The following is a 14,557-nucleotide window of genomic DNA, read 5'->3' as shown; positions in this document are numbered from 1 at the left end:
CCTTCCTTCAAGGAACAGCCTTTGCCCACTGCTTGGGCTGGAGATACACACACAGTAGCAGCACAAGCTGATCTGTAAAAGATCCACATAGGCTGAGGAAGTCAGCTCAGGGCCATTTGGGCCGAAAATGCTGAGGACATTGGTACTTGGAGCTTCCAGGGAAATAAGAGACTCCTTGCCTGGTGGAGAGGAGAGTGCAGCCAGAGGAAGACCAGAGCAGATGTTTTTTGCTCATTTGTAAGGCTAGTAACTGGCTAGTATGCATATGCATGAAAACACACACACACACAAATGCATGCACTTCTACCTAAAAGTTACACAAAACTGCACATGCTCTCAATATGGGATGCATCCGTCTCTGTTCTACCTCACTAAAAAAAAATACTAGTCATAATCCACTAAATTAGTTGTATAATCCACTCATGGGTCAACTTGTGATTTAAGTTTGGAAAAACTCTGCTCAGTTGTTGGGTGTTGGTGATAATGTGATCAGATTAATGTTTGGAAAACATCTGGCAGCTGATTAGATGAGATGATTGAGCCAAAGTGTTAGTTGCTCAGTCTGACTGTTTGCAACCCCATGGACTGTAGCTGGCAAAACTCCTCTGTCCATGGAATTCTTCAGGCAAGAATACTGGAGTGGGTTGCTTTTCTCTTCTCCAGGGGATCTTCCTGACCCAGGGATCAAACTCTGGTCTCCCGCATGGCAGGTAGATTCTCTACCTGCTGAGCCACCAGGGAAGCCCTAAATAGGCCTAGAGGTGGTAAGAATGAGGATAGAGAGGAGGGAGAAGGTAGTAGAATCAACAGGTTTGGGTGACTAGTTAGATATTGGGGGTGCAGAAGAAAACTAGAATAGCGTCATCATTTCTGACTCAAAAGGATAGGAAATATAGCAGGAGAATTATATTTGTGGGAAAAGAAAATGAATTCAGTTTAGTACATGTGGCATTTGAGGTCACAGCACAATGTTCAGGCAGGATTTTACTGGGAGAGAGCCTTAGTAAAGTGGGGACTGTAACAGGGCTGTTGGGTTTGGTATTAGGAAGCCATTGAGAAAACTTAGCAAGGACAGATCCTCGTGGTTCACAGAGTGACTATGTTGGGAGGTCAGGAAAGGAAGATGTGCAGTATAGGTTAGAATCTATCCTCCCAGTATACTCGCTTGTAAAGCCAGGAAGAAAAAGGGATAACAAGAGTATGACACAGGTTTGAAGGAGGGTTTTAAGTTAATTCTGGAGCTCTTCTATACATAAGGGAGGAGGAACCTGGGGAAGCTCAGATATTGAAGATTTAACAGGAAGAAGGAGCAATTGCTCTAGCCTGGTTTCAGGGGAGATGACAGAGTGCCCTTTCGGACATGAGTGTAGGTAATGTTAGCAGGAGGAGCACCTCTTATACAGGATGCATGGGGAGGCAGGGATTTCCCTTTATAGACATTTGACTTATAGACATTTCCCGTTATAGGCATGCGCACCAGGCACTAGGCTGATGCTGTGGCTGAGGACTCTAGTAAGGCATAGTGTAGTGGAGAAGACAGGCAAGGAGACCAGCAGGGCAATGTGTGGTGAGTGTTGCCATTTAGAGCTATGCCCAGAGATGTGGGAAACAAAGAAGTGGGCATGACGCTAGGCTTTCCAGAAGAGGAGAGGACAAAAAGTAAAAGTAGGTTTGCACCTGAAACAGGAATCAGGGACACCCGAGAAAAGGATCGAGCTGAGGACTATAGTGGGGCCAGCGTTTGAGACAGATACGAGCCTGGATTACAGCGGTGGCTGTTGATAACCATGGTTGTGATAATCATTTTTTTGTGTTTATGGTTTTTGACTTTGTTGAAGCCTCAGCTGAAACTTTATTTGGGAATACTTGAGAACGAATTTTTATGTCAAAGGAACCTGTTTCTTGCTTATCCTTTCCCCCCTTCCTCCTTTGATGACTTTTCTTGAAGCTAATTTAGGTAAAGAAAGCCACCGCTTCCAAAAGTGCTTTGGTACCCTGGCGTAATTTCAAAGAAATCTCCTTTCCCACTTAGTTAACTACATTTCCCCAGGAAAAAAAAAAAAAAAACTTCTCTGTCAATGTAACATCCTTTAACAGGACTCCTGCTGGTCGGTTCTTGTATCTTGCTGTGGCAGCTGTGAACATATATACTATTGATTGTTAATGTGTGATATAAATCCAACTGGAGCATGCCCACTAATTGGTTTGAGAGCTAGATATAGACAATGCTGTCTTATAGTAGCTTGTGTAGATAGGCCTAGTCATAGGGTTAATTCTGCTTGACAGCACATCAGCAGCATCTTGAGAATAATTACCCAACAGAAGTTTTCCCACAGCCAGACTGAGAGCTTCAAAGGCTTCTGAATTTACAACCAGTATTAACCTATATCTGAAACATCATGTTCCCACAAGGGCTCAGATTCTTTTTTCTCCTTCTTATTAAATGTATGGGGTTACTAGGTTCATTTACTCTGTGAAGAACTTAGTGAAAAATTACTTGATTTTGAATAATTGAAAATCTTTAATAATAAGTAAAAAGGATAATTTAAAATTTGAGGGTTTTTTAAGTTGCCTTATATATTACTGAAAAGTTAATCTGTAAAGATTGGCTGCCTTTTTTGTTTGTTTGTTTTACAAAATTTATTCTCTTTCTGTCTCAAAAAAATGCTGAAAAGTTAATATCTTTTCCATACTGTGCCATCTCTATGGATATATAGATGTTTAGAGGACCTAAGATTATACATGCACTTAAAATGGTTAAAATAAATATGAATTTGCATTTTAAAAAGCTGTCTTACTTTTTGACCAATGTACTGAAATCTGTTACTATTACATCTTTCCCCCCTCTTAAGTTACTGTTTAATGTGATTTTTATATTGTAAAAAATTTCTTTCCCTTTGCAGGTCAGAAACCAAATTTGACTCCGGTTCAGGTATGTTTATATTAATAATGTTATTCTGAGTATATTTTATTTACGTTATTCTCTGAGGAGTAATTCATCAGATCAAGAACCATTTTGATTTTAAACAGACTAGGCAGTCTCTTTTCAAAACATGAACCCCACCTCAAGGCAGGACTATTGACTGTTTGGAATGATGTTATTAAGATGTTCACTTTGGGATTCTCGATGGTTCTGAAATAAGTACTAAAGGCTCTATATCTGCAGAGTTTCATTTTAAAAGCAAAGATGAAGGTCATAGATACTCATTGCTAAAAACAGAATGTTATTCTCTCAGTGGACAAAAATCCTGAATAATTTGAAGGTTCTCTGCAAGTGACTTGTCATCATAAATGGGTAATAGATACATTTAATCCAGCAAACTGTAAAGGGTTTTAGCCAATAGAAATAGAAATTTGTCTATGACTTATTCATTTTTTAAAATTTGTTTTGCCAGGGAGATGGGTGATGGAAAATGAAGGTCACCTTAAGCCATTGTTTTGGCTCTGTCAAGACAAAATTTACATTCTCACAAACAGTGGCATATCTGCCTTATTGGATGTTTTCTTCTCATTAAGCATGAATATAGCTATATAATCCTTACATTTGACTGTGTCCTCATGTCACTAGCTGAGATTTCCATGCTCCAGAGTTTCTGATGGTGTTTACAATTAAAGGACAAAAATTACCTCATGTTCAGTACAAAGGAATTATGCCTCTTATTGAAGTATTATAGATAAATAAACATTAATTTTCAATTCCAGAAGAAAATAATTTGCAGAAAATATATATAACTCATTGAATTTAAAAGTAACATTCTTACTCTGGTTTAAGTTCCACTATGTTTTAACTTAAAAAAAAGTTTTTGTTTGTTATGTTCACAAAGGAACCAAGGACTGTACTTTTTGATAGTGATGTTAAGGAGCTGATATGTTTTTCTTCTTCAAAAACTGTATCTTTTATTGTATAGCTTAATGAATTTCTTCAACTTGATGTGAAACCCTTTAAATATGACATCTGTACGTTTGAGTTAACACTTTCACCCAATTTAAGAACTGCGGTATCAGAAATCTTTCCATTCTGTGTGCACTTAGGCTTCTGAGTCACATGTGACAGTGATAATAGAAGGTAAACATTTCTGATTTACAGTGTGGATGATGTGGAGACTAAAGGCATGATAGCATTGTATCCATTCTTTTGACTTTTTTTAAAAAATTGATTAATAGGAGTAAAATAGGGTAAAATATTCAAAATAGGGTAAAAAGTCTTTGTCATTTCAAAATAGTTTAAATATTCAAATACAATAAAAGAGAAATGGAAAAAAGTGAGTATTAATTTTTATATAAAACTGCCTGTCTTTTTATCATTGCCAATCAGCCATCAAATATTTACTAAAATTCCCCTTTATTGTGGTCAAATCCCTTAAAAATCAAGTCAAAAACTGGTTTTAGCCTACAGGATCTGGAATATAACTTTTAAAAATGAAAAAGTCCACTAGGTTCATTTTGAAGGCAAAACCTGGAAATAGTGTATAAAACTGAAATATTAGGCAGCTATTGTCAAAGTTAGAAAATTTATGTTAAATTTTCAAATCCAAATTAAAGTGTGCTGCTAAATTCCTGTAGTGAAGGTTAGTATTTATCATGAAAATAGTTATAACATCTGTACAGGCACACATCTTTCACTCTTGTGACCAAAGATTTTGTTCATGATTCTTATTTTTTCTAAGTCTTAATTTTTTTTAAACATCTTTCATGGACAACATCTGCCTGTCTCTGAAAGCTCCAAAGTTTTGTGCTCTGAAAAATCTTACAGAGACTATGATTAAATGTTTATTTTTTTCTTTTAATTTTGAATCTAAATATGTCATGGAAAGAATTCAGATGGTTTCAAGTTAAGAATCAGGTAATTCTTTTTTCTTATAAATTCTTTTAGCTTAATATCAAAAGAAGGAATCATGACAAAGAAAGCTAGAAATGTATTCTTTGGCATTCTATAGCATGCGAATCTTGGTTAGAATAAGGTAGCATGTTGGAACAATTAAATATATGACTTTAATAGGTTCAGGTTCTCTATTGTTCATCAAATACAGAAAGTAAACTAGCTCTGTTTAATGTTGTATACAACTGTAACAGTGTTCCTGACAAAGTAAGATTTTTAAATGAAAGATGCTGATCTTACTAAGAAAAAAAAAGCTCTTAAAAAAATAAATAGTGTGGTCAATGACTAGCCATAAAGGAAAGAATTTCAAAGTAAAAAAATATATATATATGTGTGTGTGTGTATACAGTTTATTTGGGTCCTTCAAGTAAAGGACCCAACTTATGCAGCTTACTGCATATTTGCAGTTTGTATAAATGAGTTTCAGGCTGTAGAGTGAGATTCAGAAGGAAGGAAAGTTTTCATTGTCAGAACATGGTGAAAAATGTCAGTTTTTAAATATATACCAAAATGATCAGCCTAGGAAGTGTTTTAATTTTTTCTTATCAAAGTCGTATAGATTTTTTCTATGAAAGCAGATTCACAAACAACTTTGCACTTTTAAAGTTTTAAAAAAATTTTTAATGAAAAACTTTCAACTGTATATGAAAGTAGAGGGTATAAGTATAGTAAGCACGTACACATTCATCATCTAGCTTTTGCTGTTATCAATACTTTGCCTTTTGTTTCAGTTTTCTTTTTTTGCTTGAATTTTCTTAAAGTGAAATACATTTCATGTGATTTTCAAAACCTGAAAATCATAAATTGTGTTGACTTATTGAAAGAAGTCAGTTATTTTTCTGAGGTTTTCGTTTATCTCAGAAATTTGAGTCACATACAAATTCTTATGGAGAGGATCCTGACATTACCGTGTCCACATTCAGTTGGAGATGTTGGAAGTTCTATTCATGTGGTGAAGGTTAAGAAAAAATCAGAAGGTGCTGAATTAATTCTAATCTGAGAACCCCAGAATTGTTCTGTCCTCAAGACTAATTTGATGCAAACTTTAGCTACCGTCTAGCTGTGTCCTCTATGTACTGGGTTGTATCCTGTTTAACCTCCATTTCTGTTTATAACCCAATGACCTAAAGGTTAGCTTTGGCAGTTGAGAACAATCAGCCTACCTTATTTCTAAAGGAGTTTTAAGGGTTCCATTTTAATACTGTTTCCTAGTTAATGTACTAATGTTGCTTGTCTATGATCCTGAGTAGTTGGTGATTTTACTAACAGAGTGAAACAGACTTCCTTTTATGTTCAGAAGTAGCAAGAGGCAGTGCTCTTCTCCCCACCTCCCAAGAAGGGAAGTTAGTTGATGCTGGAGGAAGCAGAGCATTGAGTTTAGTGTAGTGATTAAACATGAAAGCCATATATCAAATCTCAGGAGAAACATGCTTTTGAAAGAGGCAGAGAACTGTGGAGCATATTGCATGATAGGCTATGTAAACAGAGCCCTGGAGGTCAGTGTGTGGATGCAAACCAATTAAATAAAGAACTTACTGGCTTTGCTTTCTATCATCTGGATGGGGAGAATCACAAGTTAACGTGCACTGGGCTGAAGTGTAAACTTTGCTTGAATAAGCTAGGCACCTTTGGAAACTTCATTAACTCTTTCAATTCACTACCAAGTTTGGTTGGGTTTTGTTTTGTGTGTTGTTGTCGGTTTTTAAAAATTTAACCAAAGTCCTTAGGAAGTTAAAACAAAACCCAGACTATATGGTCTCTTGGCCTTTCCGTACATACCTATCAGCAAAGGTGCCAGTGATGAGCAGAACGGAAGACAAAGCAAAGAATGAATTGCTGAAAAGATCAAAGTTGGCTGTGCAGTCAAATTTCAGTGACATGAGCATGTCTTTTAAAAAACAACCCATTTGGAAAAGCAGAGCTCTTGCAGAATAACTGGAAAAAGATGTTTTTTCTCATCTCCTGAATTCTGGGTATGAGGAAAAGATATAGTTAGAATTTACTAGCTACTACATAACATCAGAATATTGTTATTTCTGTTCTATTGAAATAGAGTAGTTTTCTAACCAAGAAGAACATGAAACCTATAAGTTAAAAACTGTATGGTAAGGACTGCCCAGAGTCTTAATTTTGTGGTCCTCACCTTCTCAGGCAGTGTTTGGGTGAGAAAATGAAATACCAAGTTAAATGGTATAGTTTCATGGTCCATAAACATTCAAAACAAAGATTTTTTTTTTTTCCTGTAGAGTCATGTTGGCTGGGAAAGTGAATAAGCTTATGTTTAGTGGTTGTTGATTCTGGGCTTCTTGGAATAGCAGTACTAAGGAAATGGGCTCACAGAACACAGCAACTCAAAGGTATAAGATTTCATGAAAGCAAATTATGGAGGATTAAGAAACCTAATGAGCGTGGTTTAGTGTGGAGAGTGGAGGGGAGAGCTCACTATTAAATAAAGTCCAAGAGTGTACAAGGTTAGGAGATCCTAAAAGGCACGATAATAAAAGGCACAACAGAATATAATTATCCTGAAAGAGAGAGAGAGAGAAAAAAAAACAACCCTCAAAAGCTCCAAGGAACAAAAAGCAGCTAGTGTCGCTTTTAAGATCTGTAGTTGAAAAGGAGTCTACACCAGGGAAAGGAAATCCAAGAATATAATCAGTTAAAGCTTGAGGCAAAAACATATGGGTGGTGAAAACTAGAGTGGGCTGTTAACGGTGGTCACTAAATTGAAGGAAAATGGGGAATTTGAATATAGAACTAGAATTTTGAAAGTTTATTAGCAAATGAGACAATCTGCCTAACATAGTAAGCCTTTCTCAAGAAATATTAATAAGGAAAACATTTTCAGGTCTTATAAATGTGAGAATATGTTGACTATCATTTCACTCTTACACATCAATTTGTTATTTTAGATTTCTTATTTTTGAGGTTCTCTTAACAGTGAAAAGCCAGGAAATAAAATATAAATCTCTATAAGAATATTGAAGTCTGTCTTTGGGCATCATTCAACATATATTTATTAGGCATACTACATGCCAGATGCTGATACTCTACCTCTGACAGAGGGGATACAATTCCTTCTCTCATAGACTCTTAGCTGGTTGGTCTGTTATACAAATTCACATGAATTTCTTTGCATATTTAGCTGAGAAGGGCTACCGAGGTTAAATTTAGATCCAGATGGTGTGTTAAAGAACTCTTGATATTTAGATATAAGCTAATATATTTTATTTTGACAAATTCACCTTTCTTTACTTTGTTCAGAGCATCTCACTGCTTTCTACCTTAAAGAGAACACTTTTAAGAGAACAACCTAATAATGCTAATGGCTAGTGTTTAGTTTTTCTATAGCTTTTAATAAGGAGTGACATTTCACATTTGAGTATCATTAAGCGAGATTAACTTAGAGAACAATGACAAATGTTTGTGAATACCATTCTCTTTACTTTTATTTTTTAATTCATTCTTTTACTGGATCATATTCAAGGTTGGCCTGGAAAACCAAGCAACCTCCTCTGTAACAATCTCATGGGATTGTGTGGAAGCACGTAGAGGGGACGCAGCCCTTCGTTTACCTTTCGCAGACTAAAGGCCAGGAAGCAGTGGGGCATGGTGGCAAAGTACTGAGGTGCTGGAGCAGCTAAATCTGAGTGAAGATTTCTCTCTCTTTACTTCTAGTAATTTTCAATTGGTTTTCTTGGATTTCATGTATAATCATTATGTCATAGACTTAAATTTTGTGTTTTCATTCCTTCTGATTTGCAATTAAAGCATTTGAAACCATAAATTTCCTTCATCAAAGCTTTAACTGAATCCGAGATTTTTTTCAAAAAATCATATTTTAAGTAGACGCCATTTTGATTTTGTTTTGGACACACTGATTATTTAGGAAAGTGTTTTTTTCAACTTCCAAACTTTCTACTTGCAACTTTTGTTTAGTAATTTTCAGTCTCATTGCTTTAGCCATCAAAGAATGTGACCTTATTACTTTTTAACTGTTTATTGTTCTGTACTTACTAGATTTTTATCTTGGGGCCTAGTTGGTGTTTAATTTTTGTAACTCTTCTGTGGGTGATTTGAAAACTATATTCTCTGCAACATAAGGAGTGTGATACATAGTTATTAGATCAACCCAATTCATCATTTTTACCATTATTTGTTTTATTCTTCCTGACAAAGACTTTGAGAGGAGAGATAATTTATCATTCAGTGTTTTTTCTCCTGAATTCTGCCTCCTTAAGCATCACCGTCTCTGTGTTATCTGCTCTAGGTACTCTATATATTCTGGCACTTGCCATCTTGCTCAGGTCATAGATTGCACTTGTCCTCCTGTAGAGAACATTATTCCAAAGCAGTGCTCATTGAAATGAAAGCTGCTCTAATTAGTAAACTTCTTCTTCTTGTTCAGTTGCTAAGTCATGTCTGACTCTTTGCAACTCCATGGACCATAGCCTGCTAGGCCCCTCTGTCAGTGGGATTCTCCAGGCAAGAATACTGGAGTGGGTTGCTATTTCTTTCTCCAGAGGATCTTCACAACCTAGGGATTGAACCTGCATCTCTTGCATCTCCTGCAATGGCACGCAGATTCTTTACTGGTGAGCCACCAAGGAAGCCCAGTTAAGATACTTGCTGCTGCTGCTGCTGCTAAATCGCGTCAGTCGTGTCCGACTCTGTGTGACCCCATAGACGGCAGCCCACCAGGCTCCCCCGTCCCTGGGATTCTCCAGGCAAGAACACTGGAGTGGATTGCCATTTCCTTCTCCAATGCATGAAAATGAAAAGTGAGAGGGAAGTCGCTCAGTCGTGTCCGACTTTTCGCGACCCCATGGACCGCAGCCTACCAGGCTCCTCTGTCCATGGGATTTTCCAGGCAAGAGTACTGGAGTAGGGTGCCATCACCTTCTCCGAATTAAGAAACTTGTGTTATTCCAGATTTATATGTGAAGCAAGAAGCTGTTTTACCATTGTAAATACCAGTGTTTTCCTCTTCCCTCTTGCCCTTGATACCATAACTTTACAAGGCAAAAGGCTCTGCACCATTATATGATGCAAACCTTTGTCTCCACTTAGCATCCCCCACTACTTCTCCATCTGTCTGGCAAGATTCTATTTACCTTTTAAGGCTCAGCTCAGGCATCACCCCCTCAATTAAATATAGTCTTCCTTAACACCTCCCCAGAAATTCATCATCCCTTCCACTGTACAAACACTGGATCTTGTATTTACGTTTACTATAGCATTTATTATCTGCTATAATTATTTGTGTGGATTCCTCTTTCTCTCCCAGTCTATGACTTTTTTTGAAGGCAAAAATCATGTCTTATTCACCTTTATAAATTTGGTATCTGATGTGAGACAATTAGTCAATAAACAAAAATTCAATGAAATTGGGAGATCTCCTTTCTTTGTTCTGTTCTCCAGCTGTGATCGGAATGTTTAACTAACGACCGAAGATTTATCCTCCCCTTTCATGGTGTAGAGTTGTTGCTGGGAAGTGGCTCCTCAGCCAGAGATTACAGTTTCCAGCCCCTTTGCATCTGTGTGGGGACATATGACTAATTCTCCCACTGGAGTATATGTCATTTCTGGGCTAAGTGGATTAAGTATCCAAGAAGCTTTCCCACATCTCACTTCCCCTTCTGAGGTGACATCAGAGGTATATGTTGAACATGATGGCATCACAGTATGGAAAGAGTCTTGGTTCCTGAGTCATACTTGGAAGAGATCCACTCAGGAGAGCTCTTCATCCCAGAACATCTTCATTGGCCTTTATGTAGAGGGAAATAAACTTTTACTGTAATAGGCCACTAAGATTTTGCCATTGTTTATTAGGGAAGCTAATGTTCCATACCCTGAATAGCCCAATGCCTAGGATATTCTCTGGTAGATAGTTAGTAGTCACTGATTATTTCTGATTAAGTGATAAAATTAATGGCTATGGATTACATTATCTATTAATAACCTAAAGATGATCCTTTAAACTAATGATCATACCAATATAGTATATTATGTTCTGCATCATCACTGGGCCTGTCAGTTAGTGATCGTCACAGTAACAAGGTGTGAAAGGACACCATAAAAAGCAGTGACTTAAAGCAACAGTAGTTTATTTGTGCCCACACATCTATGGCTTGGGTGGGAGCTGGTTGACATAAACTAGTCACAGGTTAGGCTCAGGTCTGCTGCACAAGTCTTATCATGAATGGTAAAGGAGAAGAAGGCAAGCCCCACTGTGCAAGCGCATTTCAAGTCTCTGCAGCAGATCGGGTAGCATCCCATTGACCAAGCACGTAGCATGTTTAAGCCAAAAGGAAAGAAATGGAAAGAGCATGTTCTTCTCACTTGTCATGCAGGTGTTAAGCATTCTGTCTTCCCTCTAGTGGGCAGAACTGCCGAATCACATGGTGAAGGGTGTGGAGATAGGAAGGGAAGAATAATAGAAGCCCCAAATTGAATCTATCACAGGAGAACTTTGTTCTTAGATCAGTTATTTAGTAAAAATATTTTATAGAGTTAGTGTGATTATATTTTTAAGAGGATCCAATTCCTTCTATGTAGTTGCATCATTTGGTAACCTAACTTCAGATGTGATATTAATGGATATACGATGATAGAAGTATTTATATTACATAACACTTTACCATTTGAAAAGCATCTAATTAATCTTATCGTTTGAGACTCACAAAAATCTTTGTAAGATACACAGGGATATTTTTACCTTTCTGAGATACAGTAAGGTTTATTGAGTTGCTTAAGTCCACATAAGTGGTAATTGGCTAATCTAGGACTGAACTTCAGGTCTTCAAGTTGCAAGGACTGTGTCCTTTTTATTAGATCATAAGATAATTATTTAATGAGCAACTTTTGTTTTAAAGTTTTCTATTATTAGCTTTTTATTTTGTATAATTCTATGTGTACTATTATATATTATCAAATTTAATCTTTTTTCAAATTAAACATAATATGTTTATAAACACACCTTAAAAATACCAAGTATAGTACAGATTTATAAATGATTACAATGTGGCCATTAGTAGGCCACTGAAAATGTTCCTGGCAGTTTCCCAAGAGGCCTGAAATATTAGTATCAACTGCCTTGGTGAATTTTCTGTTTTCCAGTATCTAGTCTTAAAATTTTAGACTCAGAAACATAGATATTTCAATAGGGAAATAGGGTGGACAAACCCCAAAGATGGATGAATGAAACTAAAATTCAGATATATTTGTTTACAATGAGAAGTCTAATTTTCACATAGCTCAGAATACTTACATCTACATGATCATTGTCTTTTTTCTCTAGTCAAGCTCTATAACTCACAGAATTACTACATGAACTCACTTTATCAATTTGTCAAAATAAACCATTCATGTTGGGCCTGAAATTTCCTTACTATTGTGTATTATCACCCTATAGGCAGACCTACATAGCGAGTCAGATCATGTCCAGAAAGTCACCCTGTTGCACACAGAGGAGTGTCAACTTAAAAACAATGCACAAGCTGAGAGCTGCAAGTTGAGCTTTATTTGGGGCAATATGAGGACTGCAGCCTAGGAGACAGATAGCTCAGAAAGCTCTTAGAGACTGTTCCCAAGACCTAGGGGGAAAGGACATATATATTATGATTTTAGTAAAGGGGGAATACATGCAATCAAGCACTTATTTTGTTTGTTTGTTTTGTAGAAAGTTTCTGCTGGTCCTGTGAAGCTTTTGCTAGTCACAAGAAATAGTCGTCACCAAGAAGGATTTTAGTCCTTTTCTAGATATGAAGAATTGGGCTCATAAAATCAGCTCCTGAGAATATCTAACTTTCTGAAGACCTGTCCTGCCAGTTTTTCCCTGAGCACAGAGTACCTCATTTCTGCTCTTACCCTGAACTCCTTCAAAGGGTGTTGAACGTCAGCAGGTGTAGCAGCACACGATTTAATCCTTGTGGAGATAGATGGCAAGCACTCATGGCGAGTGCCAATTTGTGGCTGACAAGAACAAAGTTTGGAAACAGAGAAATTGAATGTTTAGCTTTATGAGTTAAAGTTACCATGAATTATCTATCTCAAAATAGGAATGGTCCTGGCCATTGAGACTTTATTTGACTTTCATTGGCTTCAACTTCATCCATCCATCTGCTCATCCATCCATACAAAAGATAGTTTTGCCATTAGACTTGGCGAACATACTACAGATCCGCTACTTAAGACTTTGTTTCCAAGTTCTTGGAGCAGGAGACCATGAGTAGTAGCTTTAGAACTTATAATTTACAATTTAAATGTTTTTTTAGCTATTGAAGCATATATTAAAATTGTAGTGGTTTAACACACCACTTCAGCATACTAAAATTAAGATATAGACCAATGTCAATATATAGGCCAAGACAGAGGCCATTTCCTTTACCCGAGAGTGTTCCCTCATGTTTTCCTTCAGTCAGTAACTACTCCCCAGAGGGAACCACTATTCTGACTTCAGTTATCATTGATTAGATGTCTATTCTTTAACTTCATATAAAATAGAGTCATATAGTATGTAGTCTTGCATGTGATGCATGCGTGTGTGCTAAGTCGCTTCCGTCATGTCCAACTGTTTGCAACTGAACCCGCATCTCTTATGTTTCCACTTAGCAGGTGGTGGGTTCTTCACCTCTAGCACCACTTTGGAAGCCCATTGATATCTTTTCTCTATACTGTGTATTTGAGATTTACCCATGTTATTTCTATGGGCTTCCCATAGAAATTAGCAGGTGGTAAAGAATCCACCTGCTAATGCAGGAGACTCAGGAGACATGGGTTTGATCCCTGGGTTGGGAATATCCCCTGGAGAAGGAAATGGCAACCCACTCCAGTATTCTTTCTGGGAAAATCCCATGGACAGAGAAGCCTGGCTGGCTCTAGTCCATGGGGTTGCAAAGAGTCGGACATGTCTAAGTCACTGAGCATGTATGCATGCATGTTATTTCTAAGTACCAGGAGCTATTACCAAGTAGTATAAGTTGGGATGATTATTTTGGTCCAGTTCTGGCTACCATTCATGCAGTTGTGTTGGCTGTGTGTAGTCTCTTATTTCTAAACATTCTCAGGTCCAGATTACTGTTGTTAATGCGTTGAGCCAGTATGTAGATGCTTTTGCATTGATTCTGCATGATCAGTCAAATCACATGTGCATGTAGAGCACTTACTATACCTAAGACATGGTGGAGGATATATGAGTATGACAATTCCTGCCCTCATGGAGCTTATAATCTAACTGGAAAGATGAGGTACATATACACACACACTAAGGTATCTATAGGTGTAGGACAGTATGAGTGGTTTTAGTAATAGAGTCCTAGTAGAATTTAGAAGAAGGTGATTACTTTAGGCTATGGTGATTGATCAGGGAGTTTCCTTGTTGAAGGCAAGACTTGGGTCTTCAGCGCTAGAGTTTAGATAGAAATAAAGCCAGTCAGTCAGTTCAGTCGCTCAGTTGTGTCCTACTCTTTTAGACCCCATGAACTGCAACACACCAGGCCTCCCTGTCCATCACCAACTGCCGGAGACTACCCAAACCCATGTCCATTGAGTCGATGATGCCATCCAACCATCTCATCCTCCGTCATCCCCTTCTCTTCCTGCCCTCAATCTTTCCCAGCATCAGGGTCTTCTCAAATGAGTCAGCTCTCCGCATGTAATGTTTACATAGATGGTGGC

General features: G+C 37.4%; 1 protein-coding gene across 3 annotated transcripts in view; it reads left to right on the top strand.

The window, feature by feature from the left end:
• MSRB3 (methionine sulfoxide reductase B3) overlaps positions 1-14,557 on the top strand; it is a 183,619-nt gene that overhangs the window by 102,330 nt on the left and 66,732 nt on the right. For all 3 annotated transcript variants that reach the window (XM_068970061.1, XM_068970063.1, XM_068970062.1), the window contains exon 5: positions 2,904-2,932. In XM_068970061.1, coding sequence (XP_068826162.1) covers positions 2,904-2,932 — 29 coding nt within the window. The remainder of the gene's footprint in view (positions 1-2,903; positions 2,933-14,557) is intronic.

Source organism: Capricornis sumatraensis, chromosome 4 (genome assembly GCF_032405125.1).
Source record: "Capricornis sumatraensis isolate serow.1 chromosome 4, serow.2, whole genome shotgun sequence".
NCBI lineage: Eukaryota > Metazoa > Chordata > Mammalia > Artiodactyla > Bovidae > Capricornis > Capricornis sumatraensis.
Note: the sequence above shows the minus strand (reverse complement) of the source record. Positions and strands in the feature narration are given on the sequence as shown.